The sequence below is a fragment of the Microtus ochrogaster genome, chromosome 8 (assembly GCF_000317375.1).
Source record: "Microtus ochrogaster isolate Prairie Vole_2 chromosome 8, MicOch1.0, whole genome shotgun sequence".
Lineage (NCBI taxonomy): Eukaryota > Metazoa > Chordata > Mammalia > Rodentia > Cricetidae > Microtus > Microtus ochrogaster.
This window is the reverse complement of record NC_022015.1, coordinates 30,292,470-30,306,953: the sequence shown is the minus strand read 5'-3', so window position 1 is coordinate 30,306,953 and position 14,484 is coordinate 30,292,470. Positions and strand designations below refer to the sequence as shown.

Genomic DNA, 14,484 nt, shown 5'->3' with positions numbered 1-14,484 from the left:
GATGGAGGAAGGCAGGGATGGAGGAAGGGAGGGATGGAGGAAGGCAGGGATGGAGGAAGGCAGGGATGGAGGAAGGCAGGGATGGAGGGAGGGAGGAAGGCAGGGAGGGAGGAAGGTAGGGATGGAGGGAGGGATGGAGGAAGGCAGGGATGGAGGGATGAAGGGAGGGATGGATGAAGGCAGGGATGGAGGAAGGCAGGGATGGAGGAAGGCAGGGAGGAAAAGGAGAAGGGAAGGAATGGAATAAATAGGACACAAAGGAGGAGGTAGGGAGGATGGGTGAAGGTCTGGGAGGAGTTGGGGAGAAAAGTGGAAGACAAACATGATCAAATAAAAATATACCTAAACTGGCTTTGTTCCTTATGTCAAGTTACACATTTCAATGTGGGGAACACCTTTATTGTTTAGTCTTGTCACCTTGACATAATCTATAATCACCTAAGAAAAATCTACCTGATGATTTCCCAGGCCAGGTTGGCCTTTAGGCATGTGTGCAACAGACTGTCTTAATTAGACCTGGCCCACTATGAATGGCACCATTCCACAAACTGGGCACTGTATGTGTAAAAGCCACAAGGCATGCACGCATGCATTCTCGCTGTTCTTGCTGCTTGCTTCAAGCTCCTGCCCTGACTTCCCTACAATGCTTGGCTGTGACCTGGTACTGTAAGCCAAATAAACCACTTCTCCCCAAGTCACTTTTTGTCAGAGTAATCTATCATCGTAACGGAGATGAAACTAGGACCCTTAGGATAATGTAAGGATAAATGCTGTGTTGGAATAGGACAAGGGGTATTTGTAGATAAAGAAAAAGTCATAAAAGCGTGTAAAGTTAAGTTCAGCTTGGGAGGCTAAGAAAACCAGCCTTCCTGCAGATGGTTTGAATAAGAAATGTCCATATCATCTCCAGCTTTAACACTTCACCCCAGGTGATGGTGTTCTTTGGGGCTTTAGGTGGCCTTGTCTGAGGACTGTATCACTGGGGCGGGGCTCTGGGAACTTAAGGCTTGCATCATTTAAGCCCTCTCCCTCTGCTTCATGCTTAGGATTCAAGATGTCCTCAGCTTCTGCTCCATACGCCGTGCCTATTACTACCCCATCTCCCTGCCCAAAGAAACCCTCTCCTGGAAAACGCCTCGGTCACTAGTGTTTAACTCAGTCATGGAAAAGTTACTAATATAGCCATGCTTCCACACAGGACACCACACCTTGGTAAGAACGAGAGATAATCACACCTATCTGCATTTAAGTGGAAATGAAGAACCTTGCTTTCCAGGAAGCTAGGCCCACCCTCTTCTATCCCTCCACCTTACACCAGGCAGCCTGAGAGCTCTGGAGAGGTGGGGCCTGTACTCCCTCCCTGACTCTGCTTGCCCCAGTTACTAGACACACCCCCCTTCCTTCCACACAGTGCTCATAGCCCAGATCAGCAGGCTGATGGTTCGAGGACATCCCACAGGAACCAAACACCCAGATTCCACAGCTGTGAATTCAGAAATACTATGAGAGGCTTGTGCCAGCAAAGCATAAGACAAGTATTTCTCATATATGTAAAGTCAGGGTAGAAAAAAATATTTAAATTATTGCTCTTAGAATATTCTCTACCTATCAGAAGGTATAATTAGTATGCTCACTGCAATGATCAAAATAACCTGCATCCTTTAGGACAGAAAGGTGCTTCCTCCCTCTAATGGATGATGGGACGAAGGTATCTGGCTTTCTGAAGATGGTCTTGATAAACATCATCGCTGTCAGCAGTGTAGTAAGCCTTTTGTTGCATTTTTCCAAGACTGTGAAGAGCTCTCTGGCCAGTGAGGGGAGCCATTGGGCTGGCACAGGAGTTCTCTAAGCTCTGCTGCACACTGCTTGGGAGAGGCCCTCCTTTCCTGATGAGCTTTCCTAATTGCTACAAGAGGCCCATGTGTTAAGAGAGAGAGTGAAAGGAATTCGCGACCGTGACTACATTACAAAGACATTCTACCACTATGAAAACACACTCTACACAGAACCATTTTTAGCTGAATCTGTTTATTGCCTTCTATGTTTCATGAAAATGTAACATGTTTCTTCAGTACGACTTTGTGAAACGCACAGAGCATAGCTGGGAGAGACGCACTTCTACTCCTGGTCCACTTCTCAGGACAGATCATCAGCTGTCCGCTGTGATTAAATACTTCTTGCAATCTGTGAACCATGCTTAACATTTACTAATTTTCTCCTTTCAATATAGGCAGTAATTCACCATTGTCTTTCAGTTCCTAAGAATTAAAAAAAGAAAAACAGGCATTTGTGAGTATACGGTCATGAAAAAAGAAAAAAAGAAAAAAGTATCTAAGCAACAAGTTTTTACCATATCTGACACCAAAAGGATACCTACTTAGCTAAACCTGCAAGATTTCAACGTGGTCATATTCTTACACTATAAAACTAAAGACACGGCACAGCAGTAGAGCACTGGCCTACAATGCCAAGGCCCTGGGTTCAAGTCTCTCTCTTCCCTCTCCCCTTTCTCTGCATAAGTAAATCTGAATATAAACTACACCATTAGATTTTATTTTAAAGCAAACACAGTCATCTTTTTGTATTCATGGAGACTGACTGTGGTTCGTACAGATCAAAGACAGTCCTTACAGAGAATGGTATGTAGTTACAGCCCCACATTACTCATGCTGTAAAGTGCATGTTGTCATGATGTGCTGCTCGGGAAATAATGACAAAAAACGCTGTACACTGCTGGGAGCATGAGGTCCTTGCACCCAAAGATCTCCAGGGAAACTAGGAAGGTTAAACATGTAGGAAAAGATGCAGAACTTGTTCTTCCATCCAGAAGCTGGGAAGCAGAGGTGATTAATAGCCTGGTGATCAGTGTTATCTGATGGGCCAGGCCCTACAAATCTCCTACAGTCAGGACCAGAGGTGACTAGTAATCTAAATGACCATCATATTACCTATATAGCCAGGGGGTTCCCCCAAGCTCCCACAACCAGGACCTGAGATACCTAACAGCCTAAATGACCCTAACACTATCTGTATAGCCAGGAGCTCCCCGCAAGCTCTCACAGCCATGACCAGAGGTGGCTAGTAGCCCAAATGACCTCTTTGCTATCTGTAGGACTGAAACCAATCCCAATCTGCTATAGGCCCCTACTAGCACAGACAGACTATCTCTAGAACCCATCTTCTTGAAAGGAATGATATGTACCTGGGTTTCGATGTAATTATGCTTTCTTGTGCACTGGGGGTTACATTACACTAGGAATCTTCTTTCCAAATTATACTGGGTTTAAATATGAAGTTTGATCGAGATTGACAAGTCAATCTGAACTGAGTTTTCATTCCCCCACTCAGTTTGCTTCCCTGCCTAACATGACATCTACAAGAACTCCCTCAAGACATGTCCACAACAGACTTAAAAAGAAAAATTTGAGACAGTGTCTGATTATGTAGCTTTGGCTGTCCTAACTCACTATACAGACCAGGCTGACCTTGAACTCACAGAGATTTTGTCAAGTGCTAAAATTAAAAGAGCGCTAAGATTAAAAGCGTGTACACACCACCAAATCCAGCTTCTACAGATTGTGTGTGTGTGTGTGTGTGTGTTTTAGTGGTTGATTCTTCACATCTAGAACCCACAGGTGGGAGGACTGGCAAACAATCTTAGGTTACAAAGTTAAAAGCGTGTTCTAAACCAATAGATTAGTGAACACAAAAGCACTGAGGAAAGCTAGCCATAGCTCAGGCATGTAACAGATCAGGTAGCCTCCAGTAGCATCCAGACTTCTGAGTCTCTCTTCCCTGAACACAAGCTAATAGCCTGCCACACCACAGTCCATTTTTCTGATCTCCGGGTTTATACCTAAGCTCTGGTGAGAAGCACAGCAACTCTACCTAATAATAATAAGAATCTTTCCCTCTGAACCTACACTGAAGAGCTCCACTATCATCTGAGAGCAGACAGCTCAGACATCTTCACTAGGCAGGGTTCCAAGTCCAAGCACTTCTCAGTTCATCTAGTGCCTGCCAACAGCAGCCCTTTCCAGGCGGCCAGACTGGACAAGTCGCTGAGCTACTGACTTGTCAACAAAAAGCACCAAAGCTCTGAGAGGCTGATCAGAATTAACATACAGAATGTGCACTAATAAACAGATGGAAAACTGCACTCTGTGGGAAACACAAAGCGAGAGCTCCACAAATCTTCAAGGAAAAAAAAAAAACAGGAGCGGCAGCATCAACTTGCCAATGTACACATTCTGCATCATAAGTGCGCCAGAAGTTTAAAACTACTTCCTGGTCTCCCAAGACCCCCATGGCTAAGGCATGGGCTGTGAAACATTCACACAAGAACAAGCTCAAAAGCACCTGGGATCTAAAGACAGTTTGTATCTTACTAAGATATATACCTATGGTTGATGTGTATGCTCCTAGATATTAAAGCAACAAACGCACACTTACCTTGTTGCTTCAAGGCTACTCAAAAGCTACAGTGTTTTCTTTTCCTCCAAGAATGAGGCTATTTATTAGGAAAACTGCATCCCTGCCTACTTTTCTTCTTTTCCCTCCCTTATTTTCTTCATTTCTTTCTTTCTTTTTTTTTAAGATTTATTTATTATGTATACACACACCAGAAGAGGGCACCAGATCTCATTATAGATGGTTGTGAGCCACCATGTGGTTGCTGAGAATTGAACTAAAGTCCTCTGGAAGAGCAGCCAGTGCTCTTAACTTCTGAGCCATCTCTCCAGCCCTCCCTCCCTTATTGTCAAAGGGCCATCAAACTCTGCACTTGACAGGAAACAAAGCAACCCTGAACCAGAAAGACAGAGCAGCCCTGCAGCTGCTTCAAGCTCTAATTCCATAGATATGTTGGCTGGTCCAGATATTAAGTTTCTTCACACTGTGAAAGCCTATTTTTAAAGTTTTTATTTTATAATATTTAACTATTTTAAAAACTTGTTTTTCACTTGAAACTCAAAGAAAGTACCTCCCAAACAATCAGAAGGCCTAAGGGCAGCCTTAGCTCTTGAGGAGAAGCTGCCCCACTGTCAGCTAAGTCATACATGTCCCCTCCCTAACATACTAGCCAAGGCAGTAGGGTGGGATGCGGCTAACAAAGCTGCAACTTTTCTATGTTTACATTAACCAACACAGCTAATAAGTACAGTTACTAGTAGATGAGGCTGCCTACTAGCACAAAAAAATGATAAGTCCATTTAAAAGACAAGAGAAACTAAATTTTTAACTGCCTAATAACCATTTATCGAGATCCTAAGATACATAGAGCACCAGGAAGGATTTGAAGGGATATAAGGCCAGCTGTGGTGGCTGTAACCCCAGAACTAGGAAGACTTAGACAGGTAGAAATACTGCTACGAGGTCAGCCTGGTCTACAGAAGGAGCTTAAAGGCAGCCTGGACTACAGTTTGAGACCTTGTCTCAACAGCAAACTAAGAAGCACGTAACATACAGTGCCTGCCTTAAACAGTTACGCTCTAATAGCAAACAGAGACCTGTCACTTGGCAAAAGTGACCTGCAACTATGGCGCAGGAGCAAAGAGACTCTTGCCTCAAGCCTCCTAGTCCTCATCCTCACTCTTGGACCTTTGGTAGATTAAGGAAAAAGGAAAATGGACCAGAGAAACAATTACAATAACAAAAAATGAAGGAGTGTAAGAATTTTGGGACAGAGAGATGTTCCTGGCAGGAAAAATGTACACATTTACCAGGAAGTTGGACCCTGAAGGATGGAGGAAGAAAAGATTTAATTATGGAAGAAAATCTCAAGTTGGGAAACCAGGTAAAGATGGTTGACAGGCAAGAAAATAGGGAAGAAAGCTGTGATACAGTTAGCACGGCAGGGTCCTGAGTTCATCTGGACTTTCAGCTAGAGTTTAGCTCTCAGAGGCAGCATTCGAAGGATTTGACAACAGCTCAGAGCAGGAGTAAGCACATACACAGAGGATGGTGAACGTGAGACTGGAGAAAAGAGCCCGACAACACTGAGACTGCATGCTTAAACATCAAATTTTTCAGTTTTTGAGAACACAATGAAAAGCATTTACCTTAACAATATCCAATCCTCCAACAAGCTCCCCTCTCACATACAGCTGAGGGTAGGTTGGCCAGTTTGAGAACGTTTTTAATCCCTGCCGCACCTAGAGAAACAACAGGAATCCTGAAGTGAGTCTTTCCACCAGACCCTGTGACTGAAGGTAAACACGGAAGGAAACAGAGAACCCAGAACTCACTTCTTCATCCTCCAGTATATCGAAAGTTTCATATTCAACCCTGAAAAAGGGAGAAAGGTTTTTAACAGGCATTCATTTTAAACAAAAGACATAAAGCCTACCTAGTATTTTTAATATGGTCAAGGAAAGCATTTCCTGCTAACAAAACTTTACTTAAAGCAACATGAGTGACTATCATTGGGCTTGTAGTTCTAAGGGAAAATTACTAGTCTTTGATGGACAAAACTAGCTATAGCAGGAGCTGCCAAAATTCTCTTATGGGAAGAGTGGAAGGCCAAGGCACTTGTGTGGAGGTCAGAGGACAACTTGCGGGAGTCAGTTCTCTCCTTCCCCTATTCAGGTCCCAGAGGTCAAGTTCAGGTCATCAGTCTTAGGGACAAGCACCTTTACCCTCTAAGGCACCTCACTTGCCCTGCAGTGTTTCTTAAGAAACAAGAGCCATTTTGTTTTAAAGGTTATATTCAGACTGTGTTGCTTAACTGCCTTCAATCCTGCTCCAGATCTGCAACTTCAGAGAACAGGTTATCTACTCAAAGTATGACCAGAATACATACTGCAATTTGAAAAGAAGCAATCATGAAATGGGAAATAAAACGTTTGAAAAATCCAAAAGAACATGAGCTAAATATCTCCACATAGGTGGGTTGGTTTTAACCACAAAAATCATTGGGGAATCTCCACCTGGCAGCCATCCCAGGCGCTCCACCACAGGAGTAAAGACTTCAACAGCTCACCCTATTCCAGGCAAAGGAGACCAGAGGCCTCATATCCCCCAGGACCTGAGTTATTATAGGCAGCTGTGAGATGCCTGGTTTAAATGCTGGAAAGCCAACTTCTATCTTCTGCAAGAGCAATAGACACATAATCACTGAGCCAACTCTTAAGCCCTGAAAACACAGGCTCCTAAATAACATTAAGAATATATGAACATCTCTCTGTATGTCTTTATGCATGGTGAGAACAAGGGCCAGAAAATTCCACTTTGGCCTAAGTTAATTTTAAAAAGAAAACTATAAAAAATAAGACAATATATGTCAATAAATAAATACTATGCAAATAGGCTTTGACATTAAGACTGCAAAGTATCAGCTGCGGAACTAAAAAGCTGAAATGTTTTTATGTATACTATTTGAAAACAAGATTTACATACCCAGTACTATTCAGTATTTCCAGAATTTGTTTGCTGAATCCACATTTTGCTTCCTAAATTATATATATAAAGAAAAGTACATTGTGCATTTTTTCACAGACCCAGTAAGTGTGGCTGCAGTGAAATGCTCAAGCCAGCACCCCAGCCACTGTGCTTACCCCGCTCCCATGCTTGTTCAGTTCCCTCTGAAGTGCTAACCCAGGCTGCTATCATCCCAAACAACCTACAGATTAGACTGACTCTGGCTTTAACTTCGTAAGATGTGGAACATGTAACAGCTTAAAAAAGTCAAACCCAGTTCGTCTACACAGACTTACCTAGATTCTTTCCTTGCTTTATGCAAAGTGATAGAACATAGTCAAGTGAGTAACAATAACTAAAATAATTGTTTTCACATCCCAGGAACCTTCAGTCACACCTTTTAAACTTATCTTTACGTTGTGGTATCAACTCATTTGAAGTGACTGAGATCCTATGATGTTTTTCAGGCCACAGATTCCCCAAGCCCCAGCTGTCTTGGGAAAGAAGCCTGACAGACAACACACAACATCTTAAAAGCTCCCAGGACGCCATTTCCAAGAAATGCAAATTCTCCTTGGACAGCACAAAAAATGTAGAGAATGAAAGTCGGCTTCCAAAATAATGGAGCAAGAGTGCCACTTCATCATCACTACAAATTAACATCATGTTTATTTTTAGTAAGTATACTGTTCCAGTCACAGAGTCTGTGTCCTAGCACAGTGGTACCAATGTGCTAAAATTATATTGTCCTCCGTATTACTTCCATCACACTAGTTACATTAACTAGTAGTTGTTTATTGTCCACCATATTACTTCCATCACACTAGCTATATTAACTAGTACTTGTTTTAACTAATGGGCTTCCCGGTGTTGGTGCCACAGCAACTCTTAGAGCAACCTGTCCTATGGCATCATTAGGTCCGTTCACAAAAAGGCAAAGTAAGGCAAAGAGCTCTGCGGCATCACCTACCCCAGGTGGCTCTCACCCTTCTGAGCTTTAGTCTCCTTATCCTGAGAGGAAAACAAACTATATAGCTTTGCCTGCCTGAAGCTAAAGAGCTGAAACTCAACTGTTAAAACTGTAAAATGCAAGAGAAATGGCAGGGCTAGCTTTTCAAAATTATCAACCTAATCCCAATCCAGAAGAGAGCCAGCTCTTCACCAATTAATAAGTGCAAGGGGACTTATCAAACTAATGAAAATTCAGTATATACTTCCATCAAAGTACAAGAACCATCGTATTACGAATGAGAATTGTGGTAGTTTTACTCATCAACGAGATACCACAGAGCACAAGGACCACTGTCAGGGTTTAGTTCTTACTCTAAGGACGACCTAAGACCAAGACCCTCAGGACTACCAGAGAAGTACATTTGCCCACAGTCCACACTCTCAAACAAAGGGGACTGGGACAGCAATTGAGAGAATCAGCTAAGTGCTCACAGTGTTGACCACTTCAGCTGACAAAGTTTGGCAGCAGAAAGCAAGGCACCCTGCTGAGACGCTGATGATAAAGTCAAGTGAAATGGAGATTACTCTGTTTGATCTCCATAAGCACCAATTAAGGCCCAGATAACTTCCTGAAACCACTACAGCTTCATTAGCTAAACTAGAAAAAAACACTTAACTGTCCCCTTGCTGCAAATGTTAACATCAAAAGAAATTACAAATAAAACCATTTTTGAGTTCCTTACCTGTTTGTTTCCTTTCATAAAGAGCATCACAGAAGCTTTATTGGTCAGCACTTTGAGCCTGAAGAGAGAAAATTGATATAAAATGGCTCAGCTCAATTATTAAACACCACTTCTGCTCGGCTTCATAAGTAGCAGGCATATTTGAGGGCTAGCAGGATGACAGCTCACAGCTTTGAGTGGTATTAAACAAGCAAAAGCACTGACACTTTCCTTTATTTCATTCTCCCTGAGCCACTGTAAAACATAATATGGCTTTTTAAGGCAACGAATGTTCCTTCAAGTTGCAATTTAAGCCCATCAACTTGTAGTACTAAAAAAATAATAATAACCAATTCAGTAAGGAATTATTCGATGGGGGGGGCTATATATTGAGCCATCTAAAGTTCCCAAGATGGATCAGTAAACATTTTCCCATCACAGTGCTACATAATGCTCCTCATCCCAAAGCAGGGCTGCTGGCCACAATGGTAAGAAGGCAAATCTCAACCCTCCAACCACCACTAACTGCTGAAAATCACAGTTCTCATCTTAACCTGACACTTCATACCTTATATGCCACCTGCAAAAAAAAGCTCAAACTTGCTGTTAGGAATGTTAATCATCCACATCTGGAACAAAGTTTAGTCACAAGTCTTTAGGGAAAATTGCTGTAGGGACATTTTTTCTTCACTCCTCTCATGCTGTGGAAGCACCATGGACTAAAATTTCCTTGTAGAATAAAACTGAGGCCAGTCAAGTAAGCATATCACACAGACCATGACACACTTCCAGGTCCTCAACAGGACAAACCTACCCCAGGCAACTCAGCAAATGATCTAACCACCTCAGTTCATATACTACAAGTTTCTGTCAGAATGCATGTCATTCTGCTAGATAGGAGCCCTTCAAATTACTTCCCAAAATATATCACACACTGCTTTCTCTCCTGCCTTAGTCAGCATCTGTGTGTGCCTGAAGCACAAGAGAGTTAGAAGCAGTACTTTAGGGAAGATCAGATGAAGCCAAGGCAACAGCAGCAAGAATAGGCCAGAGAGAAAAAGTACAGTGTCCAGTCAATCCAGGAATATGAAATAAAGAGCCCTACTCTGGGAGCAGCATAGCCTCGGGACAAGGACAACATGGGCCACAATAAGACCACAAAAGGGGCCCATGTGGTATCCACAAACACTACCCTCTCATCATAAGAAAAAGGCACACACCAGTGGCTGGGCCAGCATGACATACATGGAATACTGTTCCTAAAGAGTACCTGAATTAAGTATATAGATGATGGTTTTTTATTAAATATTTGTTGAAATTTTCAAAATGTGAAATAGCAAAAAATTTATAAACTCAAGCCCCAACTAACAGTGATGGGCTAATGCATTTCAAGATAATTCCTTTTAACTAATTATTAATATAAAAATGTGAATTAATAAATTCATGTTTATTACAGAGAGTCCCCTTCACGAGTCTCTCCCTATCAAAATGCAACATTTCTACAAAACTTCTGGAGCAGACTATGATCCCTCATAAAAAAGAAAGATGATTTCACAGCCCCAGAGGCTGCCTGAGTTTTGTTACTGTGGCTTAGAGAAAGCACTCTGAACTAGCTTTTCCCATTCAACGCTTAGCACACTCAAGGATAGAACATGGCACTTCAGCTGTACACAAAAACACAGGGGTGCTATGCTCCCACACAAACACAGGAACAAAATAGGGCCCTGGACCCACTAAAAGTGACATTTCTGCAATAGCAAATATATTCTTCATAGTCAATAAACTGAGGTAAAACATTTCCAGTCAATTTCAGAGCATCCCGAGTTTCCAAGACTAGGCACTGAGAAACAACGACCAAATGCTTGGTGTCAACTCCGAAAGAACAATGCAGTAACAGGATTTACAGACTCAGCTTTCTAATACTTACCTCTCCTCTAACTTGGGAGCTTTGGGACAAATTGTATCTAGCTCTTCTGATGCTTCCAGCTCCTGAAAGGAGGACATTATTAGAACACAAACCACCCTGACCACCCCTATGTAGAATACTGACAAATGCCTATCAGAAAAACTGTAGTCGTTAGTAAATCCTTAGGTGCAGTAAGAAATACATGCGCTCAATTTATTACAAACACTTTAGAAAAGTGTGCTCTAAACAAGATGTCTTTACAAAGAATCTAACCTTAATTATGTCAAGTCCTCCTATGAGCTCTCCAGAAACATAGAGCTGAGGATAGGTGGGCCAATTAGAGTATGTTTTGAGCCCCTGTCGAACTTCCTCGTCTGAGAAGATATCAAAACTGCTGAACTGGATATTGTGTTTGTGAAGGATTTCCACCATCTGCTTGCTGAAACCTACAACAGAACAAGGAAATCAGAGAGTTCAGCATCTCTCACATACCACAAGGTGTCCAGGGGACATAAATGCCCATCTCGCCTGCACAGTGATTGAATCAGCATAGCTGGATAGGTTAAAAGAAAAATAAATGCTAAAACCCCTCATTTGACCTAGAGCCTCAGACAGTGAGAATTTAACATAAACATGCGTAAGTGCAGTGAAAAGTGAGCGTGTACTTATCAAAGCTGCTCTTTAACTGAGACACAGCACTAGCAGAAGAGCAGAACCCTGAAAGCCTGGCAACCCTGACACAGAACAAAGTCCTCTATTGTCGCCTCCCTCTGCATTAAGGGACTGACCAGGACACCTAGGACAGCTATTTTAACCACTGCTTGACCACAATGAGACCCAAGTGTAGTCCTCACTCCACTCTCGTGAGCCCATACACACTTCTGTGGGTGCTTCTCATCTTCACCTCTGAGCAGGATGATGGGAATCACAAGTGCTCTCTTTGGGTCTGAAGTGGGCACCGTAGACTAAATGGTAAAGTCATCTTTGTTGGTACATATGAACTATCTGTAGATTGGCCCATTCCTTCTCAGCTTCTGTTATAACCTGATAGATGCTTTCCTATAATTATTTACTTTCCCTACAGCATGTACTATGATGAGTTTTTTTCTATACTATAGTGACAAATTTATGTCCCCAGAGTTTATTAGACTTTGGTCAAGTGTTCACAATGAAGGAGTGTAAGCATTAAGGCTTAATAACCTGAAGAAAGGGTGTGAGCATCAGTCTTATGAACCTATCAGTCCAAGCTGAAAAATGGTTACTTTTCTTCCAGACACTACCTCTCACCAGTAACATCTCCAACTCTGAAGCACCTTCCCCTTTCTCACCGCACCATTCTTTGAAACATACTCTTTCATTCACTGAAACATAATCCCTTCTTCCAATTAAAAATCCCTCTAGGATTTCCTCACATCAGCAAATATTTTCAAACAAAATCAAATCATAAAATCCCGTATAAGATTACCTGCAATGGTTTTATCTGACGTCACCCAAAAGTGCATTTACTATTAAAAATATGGATCTACAGCTGAGCCCAGATGTTCCCTGGCTCTGCAGTTTTTGAGAGGAAGCACTAGGATATGTAGCACATAGGCTACTTTTCCTACAACTCAAGTGTGGTGTTCATGCACAGCCTGAAGTCAAACACCGTTTCTGAATGTTTTCACTCATCTGGGAGTTCATTAGTAAACAGCTAACGGCTGGCTGCTGATGGTTATTCTGTTCCCAATATATTAGCTCGTTTCTACTGTAACTGGCTGAGAAAAGGCTTTATTTTGGCTTTAGGCAATTACATGCAGACTAGAAAGATTGATTGGTAGGATTTCATTTTTAAGGGTTAAAGTGGCAGATTGGAAATGTTATGCTTAAGGATAAAGTAGTAATAAGGCTTTATTCTAATAACAAAATATTTATAAACTCCTGAAGAAAAATGCATGTATGCAATAGAAGCACTTAAAGTTTAAAAAAAAAATCTCATTTACCACAAAAATCACCATTTCTATCTGCAGTCATTTCCACTTGTGACATGAGTAATAAGCCTAACTGCCACATTTAATAACTACCTAAAACAGACCGTAGGAGTGTTTCTGCACTTGTGCCTTCATCTGACTCTTACTGTTGAAGCTCCCACAGCCAAACACCTACCAGCTTTAACTGCAACAGCTCTAAGAGTCCCCCAATAACCTCATGACCTCACTGAAGGACCTCGGTGCTTCAGGAAACTTCTTTAAAGGTAAGCAAGCCTCTTCCTATCCTCATGAGACGCCAGAAGAGAGGAAACTCAGGTCTGTGCCCTGAGACCCTCTCAACACCAGCTTTTAAATCACCATAAATTAGCCAGGCAGTGGTGGCGCACACCTTTAATCCCAGCACTCGGGAGGCAGAGGCAGGCGAATCTCTGTGAGTTCAAGACCAGCCTGGTCTACAGAGCTAGTCCCAGGACAGGCTCCAAAGCCACAGAGAAACCCTGTCTCGAAAGAAAAAAAAAAAAATCACCATAAATTGTGCAGACAGAGCCTACAAGTACAGCAGAAAGTGGAGCTGTGGCCTGTACTGGTTATAGGACAAACAGGCTCTGGAGACAGCTTTCCCTCTTTCCTGGGTATACAGTGTAAATGCTAGAGCCATTGATTCAAATACAAGTGTAGCTCTTACTCCACAACAGATGCTGAACCAGGAGCAAAGCAGTGTTAACGGCAGAGTGCTCTAAAAAGTATCTCTGCTAGATGAGAGGACCTCTTGAGCTCAGAGATGAACAACGTTTTCATGAAGGGACTAGCCTACACTCTTCACTGGACTGCCAATATGGAGCACAGTTCTACACTAAGAAGGAGCAGAAAACAAAACTAGAAGTGAAACCACTTATGTTTCCCAAAGACAGAAGATGAAAGGTGAAGACAGTGCACAGCACTGATCACAAAAGCCAGAGAAGGAGGTGGCCAGGCAGTCCCCAAACAAAGGCTTTCCAGGTGACCTAACATGGACACTTTATTAAGTACCTTCCAATAATCTGTTTGCTCTATATGCTAAGAAAGTGGACACATAACAAGAAACCAAAATATCGGAAAAGAGGTACCTACTGGGATTGTTAGAAAAGTTACAAACAGAAGAAACAACAGTTTAAAACCTTATGCATCAAGCAATCTCTTTACCTTTTTTCTTTCATTATCTAAATGTCTATAAAATCTTGTTTTCAGATTGCTCTAAAATATTTAAATTTTCTTTTTATTCTATTTGTACTTTGAATGCCACAACATAAAAAACTCAAGAACTATGTCATAAATTTGATTTAGTGAAATAAAGACTATTTCTAGATAAGCAAAATTCAGAAAGACAAGTAACACACATTTTTCCCTTGTCTGCACAAACTAGATTTAAAATTTGATGTGTGCCGGGCAATGGTGGCGCACACCTTTAATCCCAGCACTCGGGAGGCAGAGGCAGGCAGATCTCTGTGAGTTCGAGACCAGCCTGGTCTACAGAGCTAGT

The 14,484-nt window shown here is 42.1% G+C and overlaps 1 protein-coding gene across 2 annotated transcripts in view; it reads right to left on the bottom strand.

Moving 5' to 3' along the window:
* Positions 1-2,010: 2,010 nt before the first annotated feature.
* Glrx3 (glutaredoxin 3) overlaps positions 2,011-14,484 on the bottom strand; it is a 31,222-nt gene continuing 18,748 nt past the window's right edge. For both annotated transcript variants that reach the window (XM_005351430.2, XM_026781485.1), the window contains 7 exons: positions 11,269-11,441; positions 11,017-11,078; positions 9,111-9,168; positions 7,396-7,448; positions 6,246-6,285; positions 6,060-6,152; positions 2,011-2,258 (listed from right to left, as the gene is read on the bottom strand). In XM_005351430.2, the coding sequence (XP_005351487.1) occupies positions 2,208-2,258; positions 6,060-6,152; positions 6,246-6,285; positions 7,396-7,448; positions 9,111-9,168; positions 11,017-11,078; positions 11,269-11,441 (530 nt within the window). In that variant the 3' untranslated portion in view covers positions 2,011-2,207. The remainder of the gene's footprint in view (positions 2,259-6,059; positions 6,153-6,245; positions 6,286-7,395; positions 7,449-9,110; positions 9,169-11,016; positions 11,079-11,268; positions 11,442-14,484) is intronic.